Source organism: Alosa pseudoharengus, unplaced genomic scaffold (assembly GCF_046254945.1).
Source record: "Alosa pseudoharengus isolate Yale_2024_CS ecotype anadromous, Long Island Sound unplaced genomic scaffold, YU_APseudo_1.1 YU_APseudo_1.1_scf_10, whole genome shotgun sequence".
NCBI lineage: Eukaryota > Metazoa > Chordata > Actinopteri > Clupeiformes > Clupeidae > Alosa > Alosa pseudoharengus.
Window position 1 is genome coordinate 25,107,629 of NW_027468565.1, and position 20,325 is coordinate 25,127,953.

Sequence of the window (20,325 nt, forward strand, 5' to 3'; positions counted from 1 at the left end):
CAATCTGCATGGTTGGGAGATATCACAGCAAAACTATATTTCAAGTATGACCTCATGTGACCTTGACCTTTGACTTCATCAGTTCATCAAGCCCTTAATGTATAATGAGTATACCAAGTTTGATAAAGATCCTCTAATTCAGGGGTCCCCAACCTTTTATGTACCATGGACCGGTTTGATTTCCATTTTTTTTTCACGGACCGTTGGGGGGGCGGGGGGGGGGGGGTTCGGGGGTTCCATGTTCCGTGTTGTGCATGCATTACTTGAAAAGAACTAGCTCCAGTTATGTATGAACAGTGAAGGTAACAAACTCTTAAAAATGTGAAAAACGTGAACTTGAAGAAGTGAAAATTGAACAATATCAACTATGAAAATTGAACAACTTGAAGCTACATCTATCATGTGAGAACATGCTTAACAAAATATGGTAACAAAACATGGGAACTAAACGTGCATTACGAATATAATCAGTGGGAGACCTGTGCTTGTTTCCCTGCTAGAAAAAAGTGACCGGCAGAGGTTTCGTTTTCCGGACATTTTGATGATATGCCGGTCAAATATCCTATTATCCCTTCTTAATTAGTCAAACTGAGGAAAACTGGAGACAGGCTATGTAGCTTAAAGAATTACATAATCGGTATAGAATGCAACATGTTAATTAGCCTAACTTAAACATGCCTAACAAGATCTAGCCAGTATCTTTTCATGGACAGCAAGAGTCTGCTTCGTTCGTTGTTTTAAAAAGGCTACGTTGTTTGTTGCTGCTACCCACGTTATCTCAGTGGTGACTGTTTAACTTGCACAGATGTGCACAAGAATGAGCGCTCCGACCACTACCCCCTAATGCTATGCCTCTTTATTTGATAACAATAAATTAAGAAATGTTTCCTATTCTGGGAAATGTTTAGTTTCTTTTTCTTTCGGCCGCGGTTCAATGATACCGTTTAATTGTGCCAGAAATTATCCGCGGACCAGTAATCGCCTCGTCGAGGTGGCCCTAACCCTGCAGATCATAGACAGAAAACGCATAAACCTACTGTATGCTTTGGGTAAAGAACACTTTGCATGTCCAATGTACACAGAGAATGACAGTGTCTTGGAGCGGCCGCACCCCCCGCAACTCCACTTCCAATGTCACTGATTCCGACACTTCTGCTTTTTATCTGGTGGTGGTGGAGTTGACTGGACATCTGAGGCTTCAGACGTTACCAATTTATCATCATCCATCGCGTCTGGCCTCTGAAAAAACGTTTAAGGCTAGTCTGCCTGGGCCTGGCCATGTTTGAACCGCCTCTCATTTGTTCGTTGTTTAACATGGGTGTTTTAAGCGTGCGCTTCCTATTTGAAATGCCGCATAGGTTATGCGTGTTGTTTAATAACTTTCAAACGGTAGAGCCTGTTCATTTAAAAAACATTGCCAGAGGACGTATAATATAGGCTTAGGCCTACATATTAAGGCTTATTCTCAAATTCAGATTGCGTTAGGGGACGGGATTAGGCAATTAGCCAATTTCAATCGAACAATTTGACCGGAGAGATTTAATTTTGTCGGACATTTCATTTTTTTTCCGGCCAATGTCCGGTAATTACCGGACAACGGAAACCCTGAGTGACACCCTCAGTGTGTTTGAAATGTCCAGTCGATTGCGCAATTTGGTCTTAGTTGCAGTCATTGCCGAAAACCTGGCCTCGCATAGATACGTGGTGGGAAATGGTAGCAACGTTTTCATCGCTTTTACGGCTATCTCGGGATATTCTGCTTTGGTTTTCATCCAAAAACCCGCCAGAGAGGTTTCCTCATAGCCTACACACTCAGTCATGTGCAATTTCGATCAACTGCTCTTCCTCCTGCGCTGACAAGTTAGGACTATTCGGGATATTGACAAATGGGTTGCGGACCCACTCATTGGTTTGCCGTGGATCTTTGGAGGATGGGAAGTAACGCTCAAACTCATTTGAAAGCGCAACAAGGTGATCGCGCACCAGCTGCGAGAGAAAGGGCCCTGCCTCAGTCTCTCCCAAAACCCCCACTACTATTTGGAACATATCAAATACACCCCGATCCACTCGTCGTACCCACAAATCAAGCTTGGCTTTAAATGCAGCGACTTTATCTGCCAGTTTAAAGACAGTCGTCATTCTCCCCTGCAGTGACAGGTTGAGGTCATTAAAGGAATTATCCGGAGTAAAATGCACTTTAGATCAATTTACGGATGATTGGGAGTACATACGTTGAGTTGACATCAAAATCATGTCATTCAGATGTGTTTTGAGAAAGTTCGATTTTACCGTTTTTAGTCAAAACTCGTTAGCCTGGAAGTGACCAGGGCATGTCATTTCGCCGCTCCGGATAATTCCTTTAAGCAACCCGAATATGTCACACAGGTAAGCGAGTTTTGACACCCAGCCCTCATCACTAAAATATGCAGCTAACGGTGACTTTTTTTCTGTAAGAAATCTCTGCAGCGGCTCTCGCAACTCAAACACTCTGGCCAGTGACCTGCAACCAACCAACTTGGATAGCGTACCACGGTGACCCATTCACTCTCTCTAACAACTGTGCCTCAATATCCTCTGACAGCCTCCCCAAGGAGTTCATTGCACATGCCTTTACCAGCAGGCAGAATTAACTCTTCCCCAATAGTAATGGGCTTCTTAGATTTAGCAATCCGACTAGCCACTATGAGGCTTTTAGCGCAGCCACGTTCACTGATGTGGTTGCTTTACGCACTAGTTTTTTGTCCTTCTTGCTCGCGGTTCTTACGCTCAAAGAACTCAAGGGGTTTGTCTTTAAGTGTAGGATGCTTGGACTCTAGATGTCTTATTAGCTTTGATGGTTTCATTGCTTCGTTTGACAACTTATCGCCAAATACCACACATAAAGGACTTGGTGCATGCGAGTCACCTGTCTCTGCGAAACCATATTTTAAATATGACTCGTCATATTTCGTATTGAATGACCCCTTCTTTTTCTTTGAGGTATCTGGCTCACCATCGTCAGTGGGTATTATTGCGAATGTGACATTATTGCGAATTAAATTGAGTTTATTTAGTTTGCATGCATGGTTAGGAATGTCCCGCGGCCCGGTATGGTGGTTGGGGACCGCTGCTCTAATTGGCTTGGGAGATATTGTCTAATATTGTGATATTCTAATTTTGACCCAATATCCATTGTATTGTGGTCCAAAAGAAGGCCCTCTATTTCCCCCACGGTAAGGATTGGTGTTGGAGGCACCTGAAATTCTTAATCTACATAAAATGACGGTTCAAATGATACCAAATATGCTTTCGCTCTATTTACTGCCATCTTCAACCATAATTCACTCAGACTATAAAATCCATTGGCTGAACAAAGTTCTCAATTGCCTGAACTCATTTAGCTAATTCTTCAGTCGTCAATTCTTCTTCTGGTGGTTGTTTTGGCACTGTTTCACGTTTACCATCGAAAACGGAATGAAATGTAGGCCTACCTGCAAACAATGTAAGAGGCCTATGCTGACTGCATCAGTGCTCAAAGTATTTTAATTGTTAATAATAACTAACTAACTTCTATTAAAGTCATATTTCTGGGACTTCCTGGGATAATTATTTCTATTTTTTATTCACTCGTTAAAATGTTCATCCAAATTCACAATTCACAAAGTTCTCATCAGGGTAGTGAAAGTTAGAATGGTGGTCATTTCAGATGTTTTTGCCAGCACTTAAAACATAAGACTGTCATAGTTTGAGAACTTTAAATTATTTGAAGGATATTGCTTGTTCACAACTTGAGCTGTGTATGCCAAGACACAGAGTTCAGAGTTCACACATTGTAAATAAAATATACTTTTGGGACTCCCTACTAATACTTTTGGGAATGCTAAAGTCTTTTTATTCGTGTCATTTCATTTGAGCTACATTTTACATGGCATGATGGCAATATAAACACAGCTAACAATGGCATTAAATTGCAGTAGCATATGATTAAATGTAATGAAATATTCAACTAAGGTAGACTGTTGTTGTTCACAGCACTAAGCTATTTATGGTTACTGATATACTCCGAGTCTCTGGCCCTCTCTTAGAGCCAGGCATAGTGAGCTGGCCCTCGGAAGGAAAAGTTTGGGGACCACTGCCTTAAACCATTTCACATGGTAAAACACAATGTGTAGATCTCACTTACACTTTTCAGCAAAACTCATTCTCAATTAGTTAGGGAAAGTTAGCCCCCCCCCCCCCCAATCTGCAAAAAAAATTCTTACCAATAGCTATTTTTACTATGTGTTCCTATAGGTGTCTAGTAACACCTCCCAATTTATCCATGGCCAAGTCCTCGGGGAAACACCTGGAGAGCCCATCAAGTTTGGGGTGCCCAGAGGAACTGGGCGAAAATAATAAAAAACATTTTTTTACCAATATTAGATTTTGAGATGTCTAACTAGGGGTTTTTAGGGGTGCTGAATCTATCCCAGCCATTCGTTTTGAGTAAAAATTACTCCAAGTCCATAAAAAAATCCATAACAAGTGGTTTTATTGAACAATTACAAAACAAAACTTCCTTAATCGGTTTAAAATTTAACAAACCTCATCCAACTCCACTGCCCTCCCTCATTCCTGTTATCTTCTGGCTGGTTTTTGTTCTGGCAAGAGTTTTACCATGACTTTACCACAATAATGATGGTTAAGGTTTTGTACAGATTCGTAAAGATTAACCCTTTTTATTCAAGGTTTGAATACATTTGTGGATATTAAGATTTCAATTTACATAACATTGGTAGATATTTACATTAACGTTACAATTTTAAAAGAGAGGACCTTGAAAATTAGTTAAAAGGGCACAGACGGCCCACAGTTGGTTAACAGAGCCCACCAGTGTCATGGGTAAGACTTTATCAAAAATATGGTACTCTTTAATCCGCCTAATAGCGCGCTCTACATGAATTCGCAGTCTTGCTATCGCTTGAGTCTTTCGAACTTCGTCTGCAGTGAAGTGTCCACTTGGGCCTAAAAAAGGAGGGATTACAAGGGAGACCTGTCTTTCAGAGAGAAGGTCCTTGATGAGAAAGCCTTTATCGGCCATTACCATATCTCCTTCTTCGAGAACAGAAAGGATACCTGATTTTTTGGTAATTTCTTTGTCAGATATTGAACCTGTATATAATTCACTGACAAAAGTCACTTCACCTGAGGGGGCAATGCCTATTAGGCCCTTAAATGTGGTGTTACCTTTGTAGTGTGAATGAATCGCTGAGTTAAGGACCTTGGAGCTAAGTTTCTGTACATGAATTTCTGTGCAATCTAATATAACTCTAGTAGCCGGGAACGTGCATTTAAAACAATCTGGCATAAGTTCATCCACAGTTTTCCTTGAAGGCCACATTGGAAGTGATCCCAACATAAAATACAAAAAATTGACCCAGGTCACACAGGTCCTGCTTACTGTTGACTGTGACACATGGAAACGGGTTGCAAGATCCTGCTCAGGAAATCCCTGCCTCAACCTACAAAGAAAAAGAAAAAACTGGTCCATAGTGGACAATTTAGAGGCGCTAAAGCCTTGACGAAGTACCTCCCCACTTGTATGTTTAAGTCGCTGAGCCTGACTCCAACCCACCATATTTTCTGCAGTAGGTTGCAGGGCCATAAACACAGCTTTAAATGTTTCATAATCTGGGAACCCTGTATAAAATGAAATCTGTTTATCGTCACCTTGAAAATTTGAAATCAAAAACTGTTTTTGTTGAAGCTCTAAAATTAAAAGTTCTTGATCACCGATGGTCTTGCGGGCTTCCTCAAGTTGATCTTGAAGTGAGGGAGGCAGTGCAGCATATTCATGGTCTGGGTGCGGAGGGGGTGTCTCTTCACTGGAAGTATAAGAGAAACATATTGGTGTACACATTAGGCCTTTTACAAGGATACTCATGCTCAATTCATGTAACCAATTACACCTTTTACGTACCTCAACACATTCACACCATGTCGATCATCGAGATCCGTGGAAACATTACTGGAAATTATCAACAGAGAAATACTGTCACTACACAGTTAATAAATGCATTACAAACTAGTAACTTAATTCATCTAAATACTACCTTGCAGTTCTAACAACACTCCTCCCCTCTGGTCTGACAGAACTCCATGCAAACACTGTTGGCACAGCTCCTGGTTTCAACTTGGTGATGCCAGTCCTGCTTTTCACAAGGCAGTCTGGGAGGAAATGCTCCGAGCACACTTTTGTGTATGTGTTTATCTGCATCAGCAAATAAAATGTAATCATATAAACATTTTTACATGTATAATTTTATTGATCAGACAGACTTAATGTGACTCCTATACATCCTCCTCCTAGAAAACGGATGTGATGTATTCCCTAGGTTAACTTGTGACTAGAAGCTACAAACAAGGTCTAACAAGAAATACAAACAAGGTCACTCAGAATATGCTGATACTAGTGAATCTGTGGTGGTAGATAACATACTACTAACTTTGGACTAAGCTGTATATATTTCAACAACCTGGCTCTCTGCTCAAGCTAGTTATGGAGACGGCTCAGCCTCACAGCACCAGACATATAATAAAACTTACGTTAAAGTTACGACCAGGGTCCCTTCTGATGTTTATTATCCATTGTCGACGTAGTCCCTGATCTTTGGGGAAACGGTGAAACGTTTGACCTCTGTAAGATTTTTTCCTGTGTGATGAAGTGCATTGGGGAACACAGCAGTGAGGCGCCATTGCACTGAGAAATCGCGTTGTGAGAACTCCCGGAAGTGGTAAGTGTACCCCTCAGTCTCGGTGGAACCAGACCCAACCAGAGCCCGCCTTCGTCTCCATTGTGTTCAACCCAGCTTGCATCACATCAAGTCAGATCTGCATCAAGACGAACACGCCTATTCTCTGGTGGAACGTTCGAGTAAATACTACGAAGCACGTTAGACATATCTAGGCTATTTAGACATAATGCAGGCTACACAAAGCCTTGACTCAGGGGTATACTCAAGGTTACGTGATATATTTGTCAAACTAGGCTTTCAGTTCAGATCTCCGCGTTCTCGGTGTTGGGATGATGTTGGGCAATCGTCAAACGTGGAGACGCAAGACCGCCTATATTAAAAAACAATTACTTCCGCATTTATGTGCGATATCGTAATCTACACTGCGGTCATTTTTGGTAGCCTGTAACATCATCAAATAAACCGATTGTCATCAGATGTTTTATGGTATGCACGTCCATATAGGCATACACGCACAACACTATTAAAGCACATTTGAGATCCAAAATGCTTGTAGAGGCGGAGCTCCACCTGTAAGATAGGCACCATCTGACATGTGATATCTAATATGACAAAATCCTACACCTGAGATAACTTCGTTTTGATTATTTAGGAATAACTCGTTATATTTCTAGTTGCTGTGCCTTTACTTTATGAAACGTTGCCAGGTATTTATAGTAACAGTTTTAGAAAAGCAATAAGCCACTCGAGTCCGTAGGTTACACTGATTCTACAACAGCTAAGGGGGGTTTCGTGCCTAACAACGCCCCTTAGCTGTTGTAGAATCAGTGTAACTTACGGCCTCTCGGGGCTTATTGCTTAAACAGAGCATAGCCTACATGTCATTGATTAAACACAACCACTCAAAATTGATCAATAGATTTTGACTGGTTGCAGGTTCCAACAAAGAACAATAATTACAGTATCACAGAAACAAGGACAAGTCTGTGAGATGCAGGGTACAGTAGGCCTAGGCCTACTATAAAAATGAAGGTACAGGAGAAAGAACAAAAAAGATTGCAAGCGAAGTGAAGTAGTAATTTCTGATCAATTTTGAGCTACTAGAACATGTTTTCGTTCATCAAAGGACAATGACAAAAAAATATGAAATTTGTTTCGAGATTACAGTTTTTCTCAATTGCTAAAACACTAAAACCCATTGGCTGAACAAAGTTCTCAGTTGTCTGGACTCATTTAGCTAATTGTTCAGTGTGTTGTCAATACCTTAAACCATTTCACATGGTAAAACAACACAATTTGCAGATCTCACTTACACTTTTCAGCAAAACTCTAAAAACATTTCTCATTCTCAAAACACATTCTGCACTCTAATGCACATGTCATCCATACTGGTAAACACAAGTGGCAACAAAATACACATAGAGCACAGACATGTCATTGATTAAACACAACCACTCAAAATTGATTTCACTTGTTTCAAATGATGTGACCCAATATAGGCCAGTTCAGAGAGCAAACAGGTTGTTGAAGGTGAGAATGAGGACGAGGACGAGTGCGTATGAGGTGGGGAACAAGGAGGAGGAAGAACAAAAGAATTGCAGAGCAGCAAAGTAGTAATTTCTGATCAGTTTTGAACTACTATGACTATGATGTTTTCGGAATGAGGGAAAAAACAAAAAAAATGTTTTGAGATTAAAAATGTATACTTCTCCCTGAGAACTATGTTTTAAACAATGTGTTTTCTATTTTTGGTGTATTGTTTACTGACTGCATGATATTGTATATCATTTTGATCGCTTTGTTTATGATTTGAGAGCAGTGTTTGATTTTGAGCACAGGTAAAACTGTTTTGAGGCGAAACTTTGATTTTGCAAGAGGAGTCAGAGGTTTTGTAAATAGTGCTTGAAGATGAGGTTTTGTGTTTAATGTTTTAAGACAATGGAGCAAGGTTTCAGACATTGTGTTATAGCAATTGAGAAAAACTAAGCCACGGCAAAATTGTGTTCATGGGTGCTCATTAGGCAATTCTGCAGTTTACCAGTCTGGACAGCAGGTGGCAGAATTGTGCCGCAGGTATGTCTCCAGCATCCTGGCCTTGTATGCCCTCCCTGTGAACAAGGTGCTGTGCTCCAACAAAAAAGAATTTTGGTGGTCCAGTTATATTTATCCAGTTTAATAGCATTTACACATTTAAATGTGTTCTAATGAAAACATTTTTAGAATGAGTCCTTCATAGTTTTCTCATGTTTAGCCATTAAGATTCATCATAGTCTGGTCAAGATTGTTCTTTTTGGCCTGCTCAGTGTCTTTGTAAGAGCAACATACATGTAGAACAAGAACACTGTTTGTTTTGTCTGTAAAAGTTTTGCGTAGACTGACGTTTGGTCATGCTGACTGGTGATCAGAGCAGTGGGTCAAATTGGATTATGGGAAGGAACTCTGAGCCATAGATGGTGAGGGCTTAGCCAGGTGCCTTGCAGCAGCTGCTTGATCTCTAAGTCCCTCTAACACATGCGTCGGTGTCAGGAGGACATATTTTCCAAGAATGACACTACCAGTTTGCTGTCATCCTTTCTTGTTTCAAGCATTACCCTGTTAAATTGTGATCGGCCAAAAATTAAGGATAGGCCGGTGTGATATAGGCTAGGCCTAGCCCCTGTGGTTTACAAAGCGTAGACTTCACTTTGCATATTGGATACTCAAATGCACGCTTACTTGGGCCTACTTGGAGATTATATACGCAAATTAGGATGCTTTTACATATAAGAATTAAAAAGTGTGTGCCTTCTGATCGAATTTACTTTACCTTAGGCTAATTGATTGGTGCGTCCATCACGAAGGAGAGGGCAGCTCAAGTCTCGCAGACCTTCACTTGGTTAAGGATGTAATCTCGCGGGAATTTCTGAGCAATGCAAAGAGGTAGCTCCTTCAAGTAAGTCCTTCGCTGCGATACACCGGGCAACAGTTCATAATTTGTCCAGGTGGCATCTGCTGCTTCGCTTTCACTTAACAGGGAATTTGTGCTTAATTCTATTCGTAGTTTCGAGCTGCGCTGTAATATTTTTTCGTGTATCGGTGGCTACATTGTGCTGTCATATAAACCACTGATCTCTCAAACAACATCCCATATCACCAGGTACCTGCTCGCCACCGATCGCTAGAATGGTGTCCTGTCAAGGAAAGCCGGTGGCGATTATTTTCGGAGCCCTGATGCTTCATTTGGTGTCAGCTCAGAACGGTAAGAAAATTATGCTATTTTTTGCTACATGAAATACTCATTCATTCAAATCTCGTTTTCCCTTCGTGTTTGAGGTTCTATAGGCATAGCTAAACGGATTCCTTCAGGTTGGTATGACGGGTGGAAATGACTGACGGGACGCCCTCGTTCAGTACGTCGGCGTAACGTTAGCCTAGTTCAGCAAACTGCCGATTTCATAATAATAATAGGAATCTGATATGCCTAATATAACAGGGTAACAGGGTAACGTGGTCGAATAGGTTCATATGGACGGCGGAATCATGTCGACTTTAAATATCAGTCCCATGTGCAACGTTACGTAGCTAGCCTAATATTACAGTGAATTTGTGTAGTGTACAATTGCCTAATACTGTATTATTTGCTGTCGTCGAAGCACGCAGAATGGATAGGCAAGCGTTTATCACTCGAGGGAAGGTCTGTTACAGAGTGATTGATGAGACAGCCGAGTGCTGTTGGATGTGGGACTCGCTCATCGGTTGACAAGGGCAGACTTGACTAGGTTCTGCAGGTGAAGGTTACTATAGTAGGCTAGTCTGAGACATGAGCTACTAGTTCTTGCATAACCTATACGACTATATCCTGAATTGCCAGATCACAATTATCTCTCGAAAGCCGATGACTCAGTAATGCACTTGTTTCCCACCTTTTTGTTTTACGTGTGGTGCCATTTATTTATTTATATTTCCTGACTGAACAGTGGGGTATCCTATCTGTTCTCAGCTCTTTTAAGAAACATTATGATAGTGTCTAGATCGAGATGCTGGACTGAATACCAGTCTCTGCAGAGCCGTAAATAGCACCAGTGCTCTCTGCTGCATGTTTCTATTAATAGCGCCGATGCAGCAGCGGGCTGCTTGCCGTTAATGTCCTTCTGTGTGAGTGAACCCGTTAAAGTCTTAACTGGGGGAGCGCCGCAGTGCTTTATGACATTGAGCGCTCAGAAGACTTGTAATGAATTCACTCAGTCTAAATTACAGAACGTTGTCGCGGCTGTGTTATGTGTTGCGGAATGCCTTAAACCCGAGGAGAGTGCGATTGGAGGTGGGACGGCGCTGTTCACTGGACAGCGACGGTGTCTGCACGTCTGTCCTCAGGGTCAGCTGTGGGCAGTGTGACAACCATGCATCTGCCTCCCCGACCTCTTCCCGGCAGCTCCATTTTGCTCTTACTGTAGAGAGGAAAAACTGCTGAGGACAGTAGGCGAGGATGTCTGCTCTCCCCTCTCTCTCACAGAATATTGGGTCTGCTTTGCCTATAGGATACATTACTCAGAAAGGTGTTGATGGTGATATATGTGTAATTCAGCTGTGGTTCTCAAAGTGCCGTCCCATAGCCAAGGTGTTTGCAAATTAATTTGCTTTAAATGATAAAGTTGTGGCTTGTCATTTTAAAAATGTATGTCTACAGAAGATGAGTCTTTTCACCAATAAAACAAGTAAATTGTGTCTATTTGCTCCCACCCACATTAACATTGATCTTGAATCAGTTAAGGAAGAACCATTCCTACTGCTGCTTAGATGGTTTATTTGGCAACTAGACAGGGCTATTTCTCCATAACTGGCCCTGTGGCCACACACAGCACAGCCAGAGTGAGGCTTTTTAAAAGCAGCCTGTTTGATGTGCAGATGCTGGGGCTGATTGAAGGAGCTTTGTCTGGGTGGGGCTAACTGAGGACGTGTGTGTGTGTGTGTGTGTGTGTGTGTGTGTGTGTGTGTGTGTGTGTGTGTGTGTGTGTGTGTGTGTGTGTGTGTGTGTGTGTGTGTGTGTGTGTGTGTGTGTGTGTGTGTGTGTGTGTGTGTGTGTGTGTGTGTGTGTGTGTGTGTGATGTGCCAGTCTAGTCTACATGCTGTATGTAAGATGTGGTGCCCGTCTAATCTACATGCTGTATGTAAGATGTGCCAGTCTAGTCTACAGGCTGGTTGTAAGATGTGGTGCCAGTCTAGTCTACAGGCTGGTTGTAAGATGTGGTGCCATTTGGCCTCATTTATCAGCACTCATAGCAGCTGCCGGTCCGCAGGGACATCGGTCTGATGGGGGTGCCCGATCTGAATCCCGCTGGCTTGGCTTTGCACCCCCTCACTGTTTCTACATTCTCAAGAGTTTCAGAGAGATGAAGGGAGAGGTAGTGAGACACAGGATGGCAGGGAGAAAGGAAAAATATACACACACACACACGCCGAAGAGTGTATTGTTTCCAGTGACACTCAATCGGCAAAGCTCTAGTTTCTCATGAAATGTTAAACGTGCCGTGGTCCACTTTTGCTCCACCATACTAACCAGGAGATGGTCTTTGAGGAACAGTATTGTCGAGTAAAGAGGAAAGGTGTGAGAATATCAAAGCTGTTATCTGTTAGTTGCTGTTGATCTACTGTATTTGTTAGGCCTATGTTAAAATCAGAGTTAATTGTGACTGTTAATAAATTGCTTACCCAGTTAGCGTGCTTATTAGAATACTAGCATTTTGAGAGAGTGTTGTTAATAGTGATTGGACAGCATTGTGTTCCTTTGTTTGGGTTGTATTTCATCGATCTGCGGCTTCTAGTCGAGATCAATCATCTGCAGCGCACTTGAGGACTCATTTGCATGGCAGTGTGTCACCCAACTCTCTTATGGACAACTACCAATGTGTTTTTTTTAAAGAGAAGCATGCTGATTGCCTTTAGGGTTAGAGAGTTCTTACACTGATAGTTTGTATCTCTCCCAAAACATTATTAAGCACATTATACACTGTGCTGAACTGCTAGGCTTGTGTCTGAATCATGGAGATAGTGTGTGTGTGTGTGTGTGTGTGTATGTGGGAGGCAGATCTGTGTGGGGTGAGAATGCTCAGTTGATTTTTTTTTCACTTACAGCACTGTGTTTAAGCACCTGCTTGGTTGCCTCAGTGTGCTGCTATGGAAACGGAATGCGTCTCTCACTATGTGCCCACACATGCCAGGGGACAGAGCTACTGCTCCAGCACTCTTCCTCCTATGTGACGGGGTGGGGGTGAGGTTCCACCTAGCATTAGCACTGTTCCTCCTCTGTGGGTCCAGGACAGAGATCTAGCATTAGCACTGTTCCTCCTCTGTGGGTCCAGGACAGAGATCTAGCATTAGCACTGTTCCTCCTCTGTGGGTCCAGGACAGAGATTTAGCATTAGCATTGTTCCTCTTCTGTGGGTCCAGGACAGAGATTTAGCATTAGCATTGTTCCTCCTCTGTCTGTGGGTCCAGGGTCCAGAGATCTAGCATTAGCACTGTTCCTCCTATGTCTGTGGGTCTAGGACAGAGATCTAGTGCTAGCAGCGTTCCTCCTCTGTGACAGATCGTCTAATTTTCTGTCCACCTAAGCACTTGCTGATGACCAGACACACTGGTGGAATCATCCCCTCTCTCAGCAGATGATAGTTCACAGCTGAAATGGTTGCTATGGAGAAATTTCCTCTCCATCCAGTGACCTTGGGAACATGCAGACTGCTGTTCATAAGAAATGCTGTGAGAGTCTGAGTGTGTGAGAGAGAGATAGTGCATGTTTGAGTGTGTGAGAGAGTGTTTGAGATTCTGAGTGTGTATGTGTGTTGGTGTGTGAGTGAGACTGTGTGTGTGTGTGTGTTGGTGTGTGAGTGAGACTGTGTGTGTGTGTGTGTGAGAGAGAGAGTGTGAGAGAAATGTGGCTTGGCCAACTCACATAGACATCCCAGTACATATTCAGATGGTGTTGATTGATGAGTTGCTCAGAGAGGAAGTGACAGGTGGTCGCCCCTTCTCATCTCACTTCCTGTCAGCTGCAGATGCCACTCAATGCTTTACCCACTACTCCACCACACTTGAACCGTGTCATAAGGTTCCACCTTCTCACTCTCACACAGATTACAGCTCAACAGATCACACATCACACTCAAGCCATGCAGGAGGGGATGAATGCAACCTGGGGATTCTTGTGCAGTGACTCGGATGTGCTACAGTCCAGTCTTTATGGATGGTGTCCTGATCCCAGTAGGGTGCTGAGGGTCCGTCTGTCTGTCCATCTGAGTGTGTCTGCTCACATAACAAACAAATACTGGTCCAATTTACTTGAATTGTTCAAACAATGTAAAGGGTCACCATATCTGGGTCTTCCTACAGGGTGACCTGGGTCGGTATCAGGATGTTTCGCTTTCTTGAACACGGTGAGGGTTTTCAGTCGCTTGCCTGCTCTTGTTCATACTGAGTCTTATCCATGAAATAAATTAATAAACCCTTTTAGGGAGGTTTTAAAACATGCTGTATCTTTGAGGGTATGGACTTGTATGCATGTACTGTATGCATGGGAACTGAATAAATATGCTGTTAATGTGAATTACAGGTCCGTTTTACTGGTCAAGGTTATTGTATGGGTCAGTTTGAGGACTTTCAAGCTTTTCTTTATTCATCAATTATCTACAGTGTTTCCCACAGAATTTAATTCTATTTGTGGTGGTAGGTTTGCAGAATTAACTTGAATGCAACAGTTTTTTAACAAATTAGCGCAACGTAGTTATGATGCTAACCAGATTTAAGCACAATGTAGTACAACCTGGAAAATCATTGTGTGGTGGTCAGTGTTGATATTGTGGTGGGCCGCCACAAATAAGTCAATGTATGGGAAACACTGATCTATATTTTTGTTCAGCTGGACCATTATGTCACATTTATTTTTTTATGAATGCCTTGCATGAGCCTGTTTACTTTCAATGTGTGTCTTCTGTTTATTTATTTTGTTGCTTGTGTTCTTTCGTCCTTGTTTTGTCCTTATTCATTTTGTCTATTTTATGTTAATCTTTTGTTCCTTCATTGTTTTCTTTTCCTTCAACCCTTTTTTCGGCCCTTCTTGCCCCGCTCTCTTGCCCCTGCATGCTGACCTCCTGCCTCCCCCTCCACCCCCGATGGGTGCAGCGGGGTTTGTGAAGTCGCCCCTGTCGGAGACTAAGCTGACGGGGGACACGTTTGAGCTGTACTGTGACGTAGTGGGCAGCCCCACCCCGGAGATCCAGTGGTGGTACGCCGAGGTGAACCGGGCAGACTCATTCCGCCAGCTCTGGGATGGTGCACGCAAGCGCCGTGTATCCATCAACACGGCGTACGCCACCAACGCCGTTAGCGTACTCGCCGTCACGTACGTCAGCCTTGACGACTCGGGGACGTACGAGTGTCGCGCCAGTAACGACCCGCGCCGCAACGACCTGCGACAGAACCCGTCCACCACCTGGATCCGAGCCCAGGCCACCGTCACGGTTCTGCAGAGTGAGTCTGGGGGTGACGCTCCCCATACTACCCAGCTGAGAGAGCAGCCATTAGGCTCCACCCCTTCCTGCAGATAAACCCCACCCCCTCTCATATCGCCTAGAGGTGGAGTATAGTATCCGCCTATAGTATCCGCCTAGTATCCTGCAGATACAACAGCAGCTAGACTACCTAAACCTCCACCCTGTTAGCCTTTCTTTACAGTACTGCAGAGTGAGTCTCCGTGGTGAAGCTCCCCCTAGTGGCGATCGTCCGCAGCATCCTGTTTACAGCTGTACTTAGTACTTGTAGTAGGTGTAGAACCCCCAATATTCTGTTCAATGACACCACCCATACACACACACGCATTCACACACACACACACACACACACACACACTCACTCTCACTCTCACTCACACACCAATGGCTACTTTTGTTCATAGTTGTAATGGAAGGTTGTATGGTGTAAGTCTGCGAGCTGCATGCCTTCTTGTGTACCCCTTAATGAACCTGCTCCCCATCCCCCACTCCTCCATCATGAATGTGTCTCCTGCTCTACCCAGAGGTAGAGACCAAATTAATGACCCCTCCCCACCCAGCTGGCTGAATGCGTGGCTGCTGCTGTCAGTGAGTGAGGAGGAGGAGTGAGGAAATGTCAGCCTCTCTGAGCTGTAGTGTTGCTTGGCCTACAGCAATGGACACTGATGAACTCCCCAATCTAAAACACACAAACACATACAACCAGCAGCACTCGCACACACTCACAGACACCACGCAAAACCAAAAATACCCACACAAGACTTAGACTCACAGAGTTCTAGAAACATCCACAAGCATAAACACGTATCTGTAAACACAGACGCACACTACACTGCACACTTCCCTTTCACAATTCCATATTAAGATAGATAAGACTATGCTGATTTACTGGGAACTCTTCAAACTGCATGTCTTTCCCTGCCTCTCCACAATACACACATTAGTCTCCATGTTCCCTACAGTGCTATTTCCTTCTTTTTCCTACACCAGACGTCAGCCGTGTCGTACCCAACCCTCTGTATGTTAGCTCCTGTGTCATACCCAACCCTATCTATGTTAGCTCCTGTGTCATACCCAACCCTATCTATGTTAGCTCCTGTGAGACTGACTGACAGTCCTAGATTAGATTGAATGGTACCAGCTCCAGTGACCTTGTATGGCTGTATGCTTAATTGGTAGCCTTGAGAGCTAGCGACGTCCTGCGTCGGCTCTCTGGTGCAGGCAGCTAAGGACACCACCAGCGTGTAATAAAACTCCAGCTCACAGTGCTCTCAGCCGGATCAGCCCTGTAGTGCTACGCACTACACTACACTACACTACACTACACTACACTACACTACACTACATTACAGCACTACACTACACTACACTACACTACAGCACTACACTACACTACAGCACTACAGTACACTACAACACTACACTACACTACAGCACTACACTACACTACAGCACTACACTACACTACAGCACTACACTACACTACAGCACTACACTACACTACAGCACTACACTACAGTACAACACTACACTACAACACTACACTACACTACAGCACTACACTACAATACAGCACTACACTACACTACAACACTACACTACAGCATTACACTACACTACAGCACTACATTACACTACAGCACTACACTACAACACTACACTACACTACAGCACTACACTACATTACACTACACTACACTACACTACACTACAGCACTACACTACACTACACTACACTACAGCACTACACTACAACACTACACTACATTACTACACTACACTACAGCACTACACTACACTACACTACAGCACTACACTACACTACAACACTACACTACACTACAGTAGGATCAGCCCTGTAGATTATTTTGCTGTCCAGGCTAAAAACCTGTGGGCCATATGGAATAGTGGGGATGACCCAGGTCAGTAGAAATGTACGTTTTTGTGTGTCTGATTTTAGGAGACCTTTTTACGTGGCTACTGGTTGGTGCTAAAAATATAAAATAAATGCTGTGTCACCATTTGGAGGACCACATCACCTCCAAGAAGCTGAGAGGAAATGCCTGCTGAGTAAACATAAATAAACATAAACACAAACAGGAAGTTGTCCAAGAAGTCCTCGCTCCTGGCTGCGGCCCTGCCTGAGGACGAGGAGATCTGTCTGTCTGATACGAGCCTCTCTGTTTCCAGAGCCCACCATCGAGGCGTCTGATCACCTGACCCTGCAGAAGGAGGCGCACAGCCCGCCCATCACCCTGCAGTGCAACCTGACGTCCACACACAGCACACACCGCGACAGCTACTGGATGAAGAATGGCGAGGAACTAGAGGACACACATCAGGAAACCAAACTCACCGAGTTCAAGTACGACACACAGACACACACACACACACACACATCTCTTACAAAAACGCTGAGTTCAAGTATGACACGTACACACACACAGACACATACACGCATCTCATCAAAATGCTGAGTTGAGCTACGACATACACCCACATCTCTTATCAAAAACACTGAGTTCAAGAATATCATATACACTCAAATTTCTCACCAAAGTTCACGTATGACACACACACACACACGGGGTGCAGGAACTACAGTAGTCCTTTAAATATGCCCATCTCAGTGCAACAGTTCATCGCATGTCATCCATCACAAGGGCCCTCAAAAGCAGAACACAAATTTTATCTTCGGTGGTTACCAGTATATAACTTTTCTGTTATGCCTGTATTATTAGTGTGTGTTCAAATTAGATTTGTTATTAGCTAATTCTAGATGACTAACGGTCTAAATGTCTGTCTTTTTGTATCTCACTAGTTATTAAAATTAGGGGCCTTCATTTCCCATGGTGCACTGGGGCATCCATTCCCATAATGCAGTAGGGTTTCAGTTCCAGTTGGCGGGACCTGGATCTGCTAGTCACATGGCTCCAGTGTGTTGCTAATCCTGCAGTTTGACGCTAATCTGATCAGTCTCCACAAGGCCATAAACCACAGATGCGTGAACTAGGGACTGTTAAAAGCTAACTGAAGTAGACTGCCTAGACACACTTAAATAAAACCTTACACACTAACTCAAACAGCCTAGTTAGACACTTAAACCAGGTGATGCAAGGTCTAACTGAAGTAGACTGGATAGGCCCCCTGAATCCTACAGGCTACTCAGACAGGCAGACAAGCCTAAACCCTTAAACCTGGGCAAGGATGAAGTAGCTAGACTCCCTGAAACCCCGGGCCCATATGGATTAATTGAGATTGGTCAGGAAGGTGGCCTTAACCAGGAGCAGCAGCGACACACACCTAAAAAGAACGAAAGAACTACCCGTCACAAACTATGTCTTACAGCAATGAATGATGTCTTTATTATACATGACTGTGACGATGTGAAAATATAGTGAAAATTTAAGTTGGAGGGGGTGGTTATTTGTAATGTTAAAGAGGATGTTGTGAAGGAGAGACTGAAGAGTGTGGAGAAGAGTGTATGGAGAAGAGTGTGTGTATGCATGTGTGTGTGTGTTTGTTTGTGTACTTTGTGTGTGTGTGTGTTTGTGTATGTGTGTGTGTGTGTGTGTGTGGTGTGTGTGTGTGTGTGTGTGAGTGTGTGTGTGTGTGTATGATACTGATGTGCGGTTTTGTAGGATGCTGAGTGTGTGTTTGTGTGCAGCCTGAAAAAGCCCAGAGCTGAAGACGCAGGGGAGTACATGTGTGTGTTCACCTTCACTTCGGCGCCCCCGGCAAACGCCACCATCGAGATCAAAGGTAAGAGCGCTCTGAGTCAGTACTGCACTCTGTATTCGGTACTGCACTCTGTAGTCTGTTCTGCTCTCTGTAGTCGGTACTGCACTCTGTAGTCGGTACTGCACTCTGTAGTCAGCTCTGCACTCTATAGTCGGTACTGCACTTTGTAGTCAGTTCTGCTCTCTGTAGTCAGTACTGCAGTCTATAGTCGGTACTGCACTCTGTAGTCAGCTCTGCTCTCTGTAGTCAGTACTGCACTCTGTAGTCGGTACTGCACTCTGTAGTCAGCTCTTCTCTCTGTAGTCAGTACTGCACTCTGTAGTCGGTTTTGCTCTCTGTAGTCGGTACTGCACTTTGTGGTCAGTACTGCACTCTGTGGTCAATTATGACCAGTCAAAAATGTGGACACACCAATTTATTCATGTTTTTCTCTTTATTTGGACTGGTTTTTGTACTGCAGAGATCAATACTGAAGGTCAAGATTAGAAATGAGTAATGAGCAACAAAAGTGAACAAATATATTTTGGATCATCTATGTGATAAGCAGGTCTGTGCAGTATACCCACTTAAAAAAAAACAAAAAAACATTTCCGTATAACCACTTAAAATAGCCAAAGATATGTATCAACATACATTTGTGATAGAATTTTGATGTGAGATATTTTTCACAAACAAGATGTCATTTGAATGCTGGATATGGAAAACACTCTTGTCCAATGCGCTTCCACCCATCACCCTGAGCACTACAGGCTATCTAAGCAATATCACTATATAACCACTACAGCAAACCAGGTTACACAACTGGATGAACCCATTACATTTCATAGGCTACCATGAAGAATTTAGATTCACTGCAAGATACAGAATTTCCCCTTGGCCGGTGATAAACAAATAATTAAGAAATAATACAAAAAGAAACTATTCGTGTGGAATGAGTATGTGAAATCCCCAAGGCAGAAAAATAGACCGTTCACACTGGTAGGCTGAGCTGGGGGAAGTGTCTTATTGTGTGTGTGTGTGTGTGTGTGTGTGGTTGTGTGTGTGTGTATGTGTGTATTTGCGGAAGTGTAGCATCTTCTGCTTTTCAAACGACTCATGGAAGCTGAAGATAGTAGGTTGCTTAGTGTTTTCATTATATTGTATGGACATGAAGTGTCTCCAACCCTAGCATCGTAATGGACGGAGTTTTCTTCACTACTACTGCGAGATACAGCATCTGTCCCTGATAGAGGTCTGCTCTCCCTGAGTGCCCCTCTAGAAAAGGTCAATACTATTACCAGAAGATGAGAAGCCAGAAGTTGTCAAAGGAGAAAGTGGTAGAAGAAGGAGGTAGAGAAGAGAAGAGAAGA

The 20,325-nt window shown here is 43.3% G+C and overlaps 1 protein-coding gene and 1 long non-coding RNA gene across 3 annotated transcripts in view; one reads left to right on the forward strand and one right to left on the reverse strand.

Annotated features, from left to right (window-relative positions):
• Nucleotides 1-4,542: 4,542 nt before the first annotated feature.
• Nucleotides 4,543-7,219, reverse strand: LOC143140418 (uncharacterized). Its single transcript, XR_012990655.1, has 4 exons — nucleotides 6,565-7,219; nucleotides 6,072-6,229; nucleotides 5,939-5,986; nucleotides 4,543-5,843 (listed from the first exon to the last, which is right to left on the reverse strand). It is a non-coding gene; the product is annotated as an uncharacterized LOC143140418 (long non-coding RNA).
• A 2,454-nt stretch (nucleotides 7,220-9,673) lies between these two features.
• nptna (neuroplastin a) overlaps nucleotides 9,674-20,325 on the forward strand; it is a 31,807-nt gene continuing 21,155 nt past the window's right edge. Inside the window, exons 1-4 of one of the 2 annotated variants that reach the window (XM_076301310.1) lie at nucleotides 9,674-9,951; nucleotides 14,868-15,215; nucleotides 17,426-17,600; nucleotides 18,903-18,997. In XM_076301310.1, the coding sequence (XP_076157425.1) occupies nucleotides 9,876-9,951; nucleotides 14,868-15,215; nucleotides 17,426-17,600; nucleotides 18,903-18,997 (694 nt within the window). In that variant the 5' untranslated portion in view covers nucleotides 9,674-9,875. The remainder of the gene's footprint in view (nucleotides 9,952-14,867; nucleotides 15,216-17,425; nucleotides 17,601-18,902; nucleotides 18,998-20,325) is intronic. The other variant, XM_076301320.1, reaches the window with a different exon arrangement.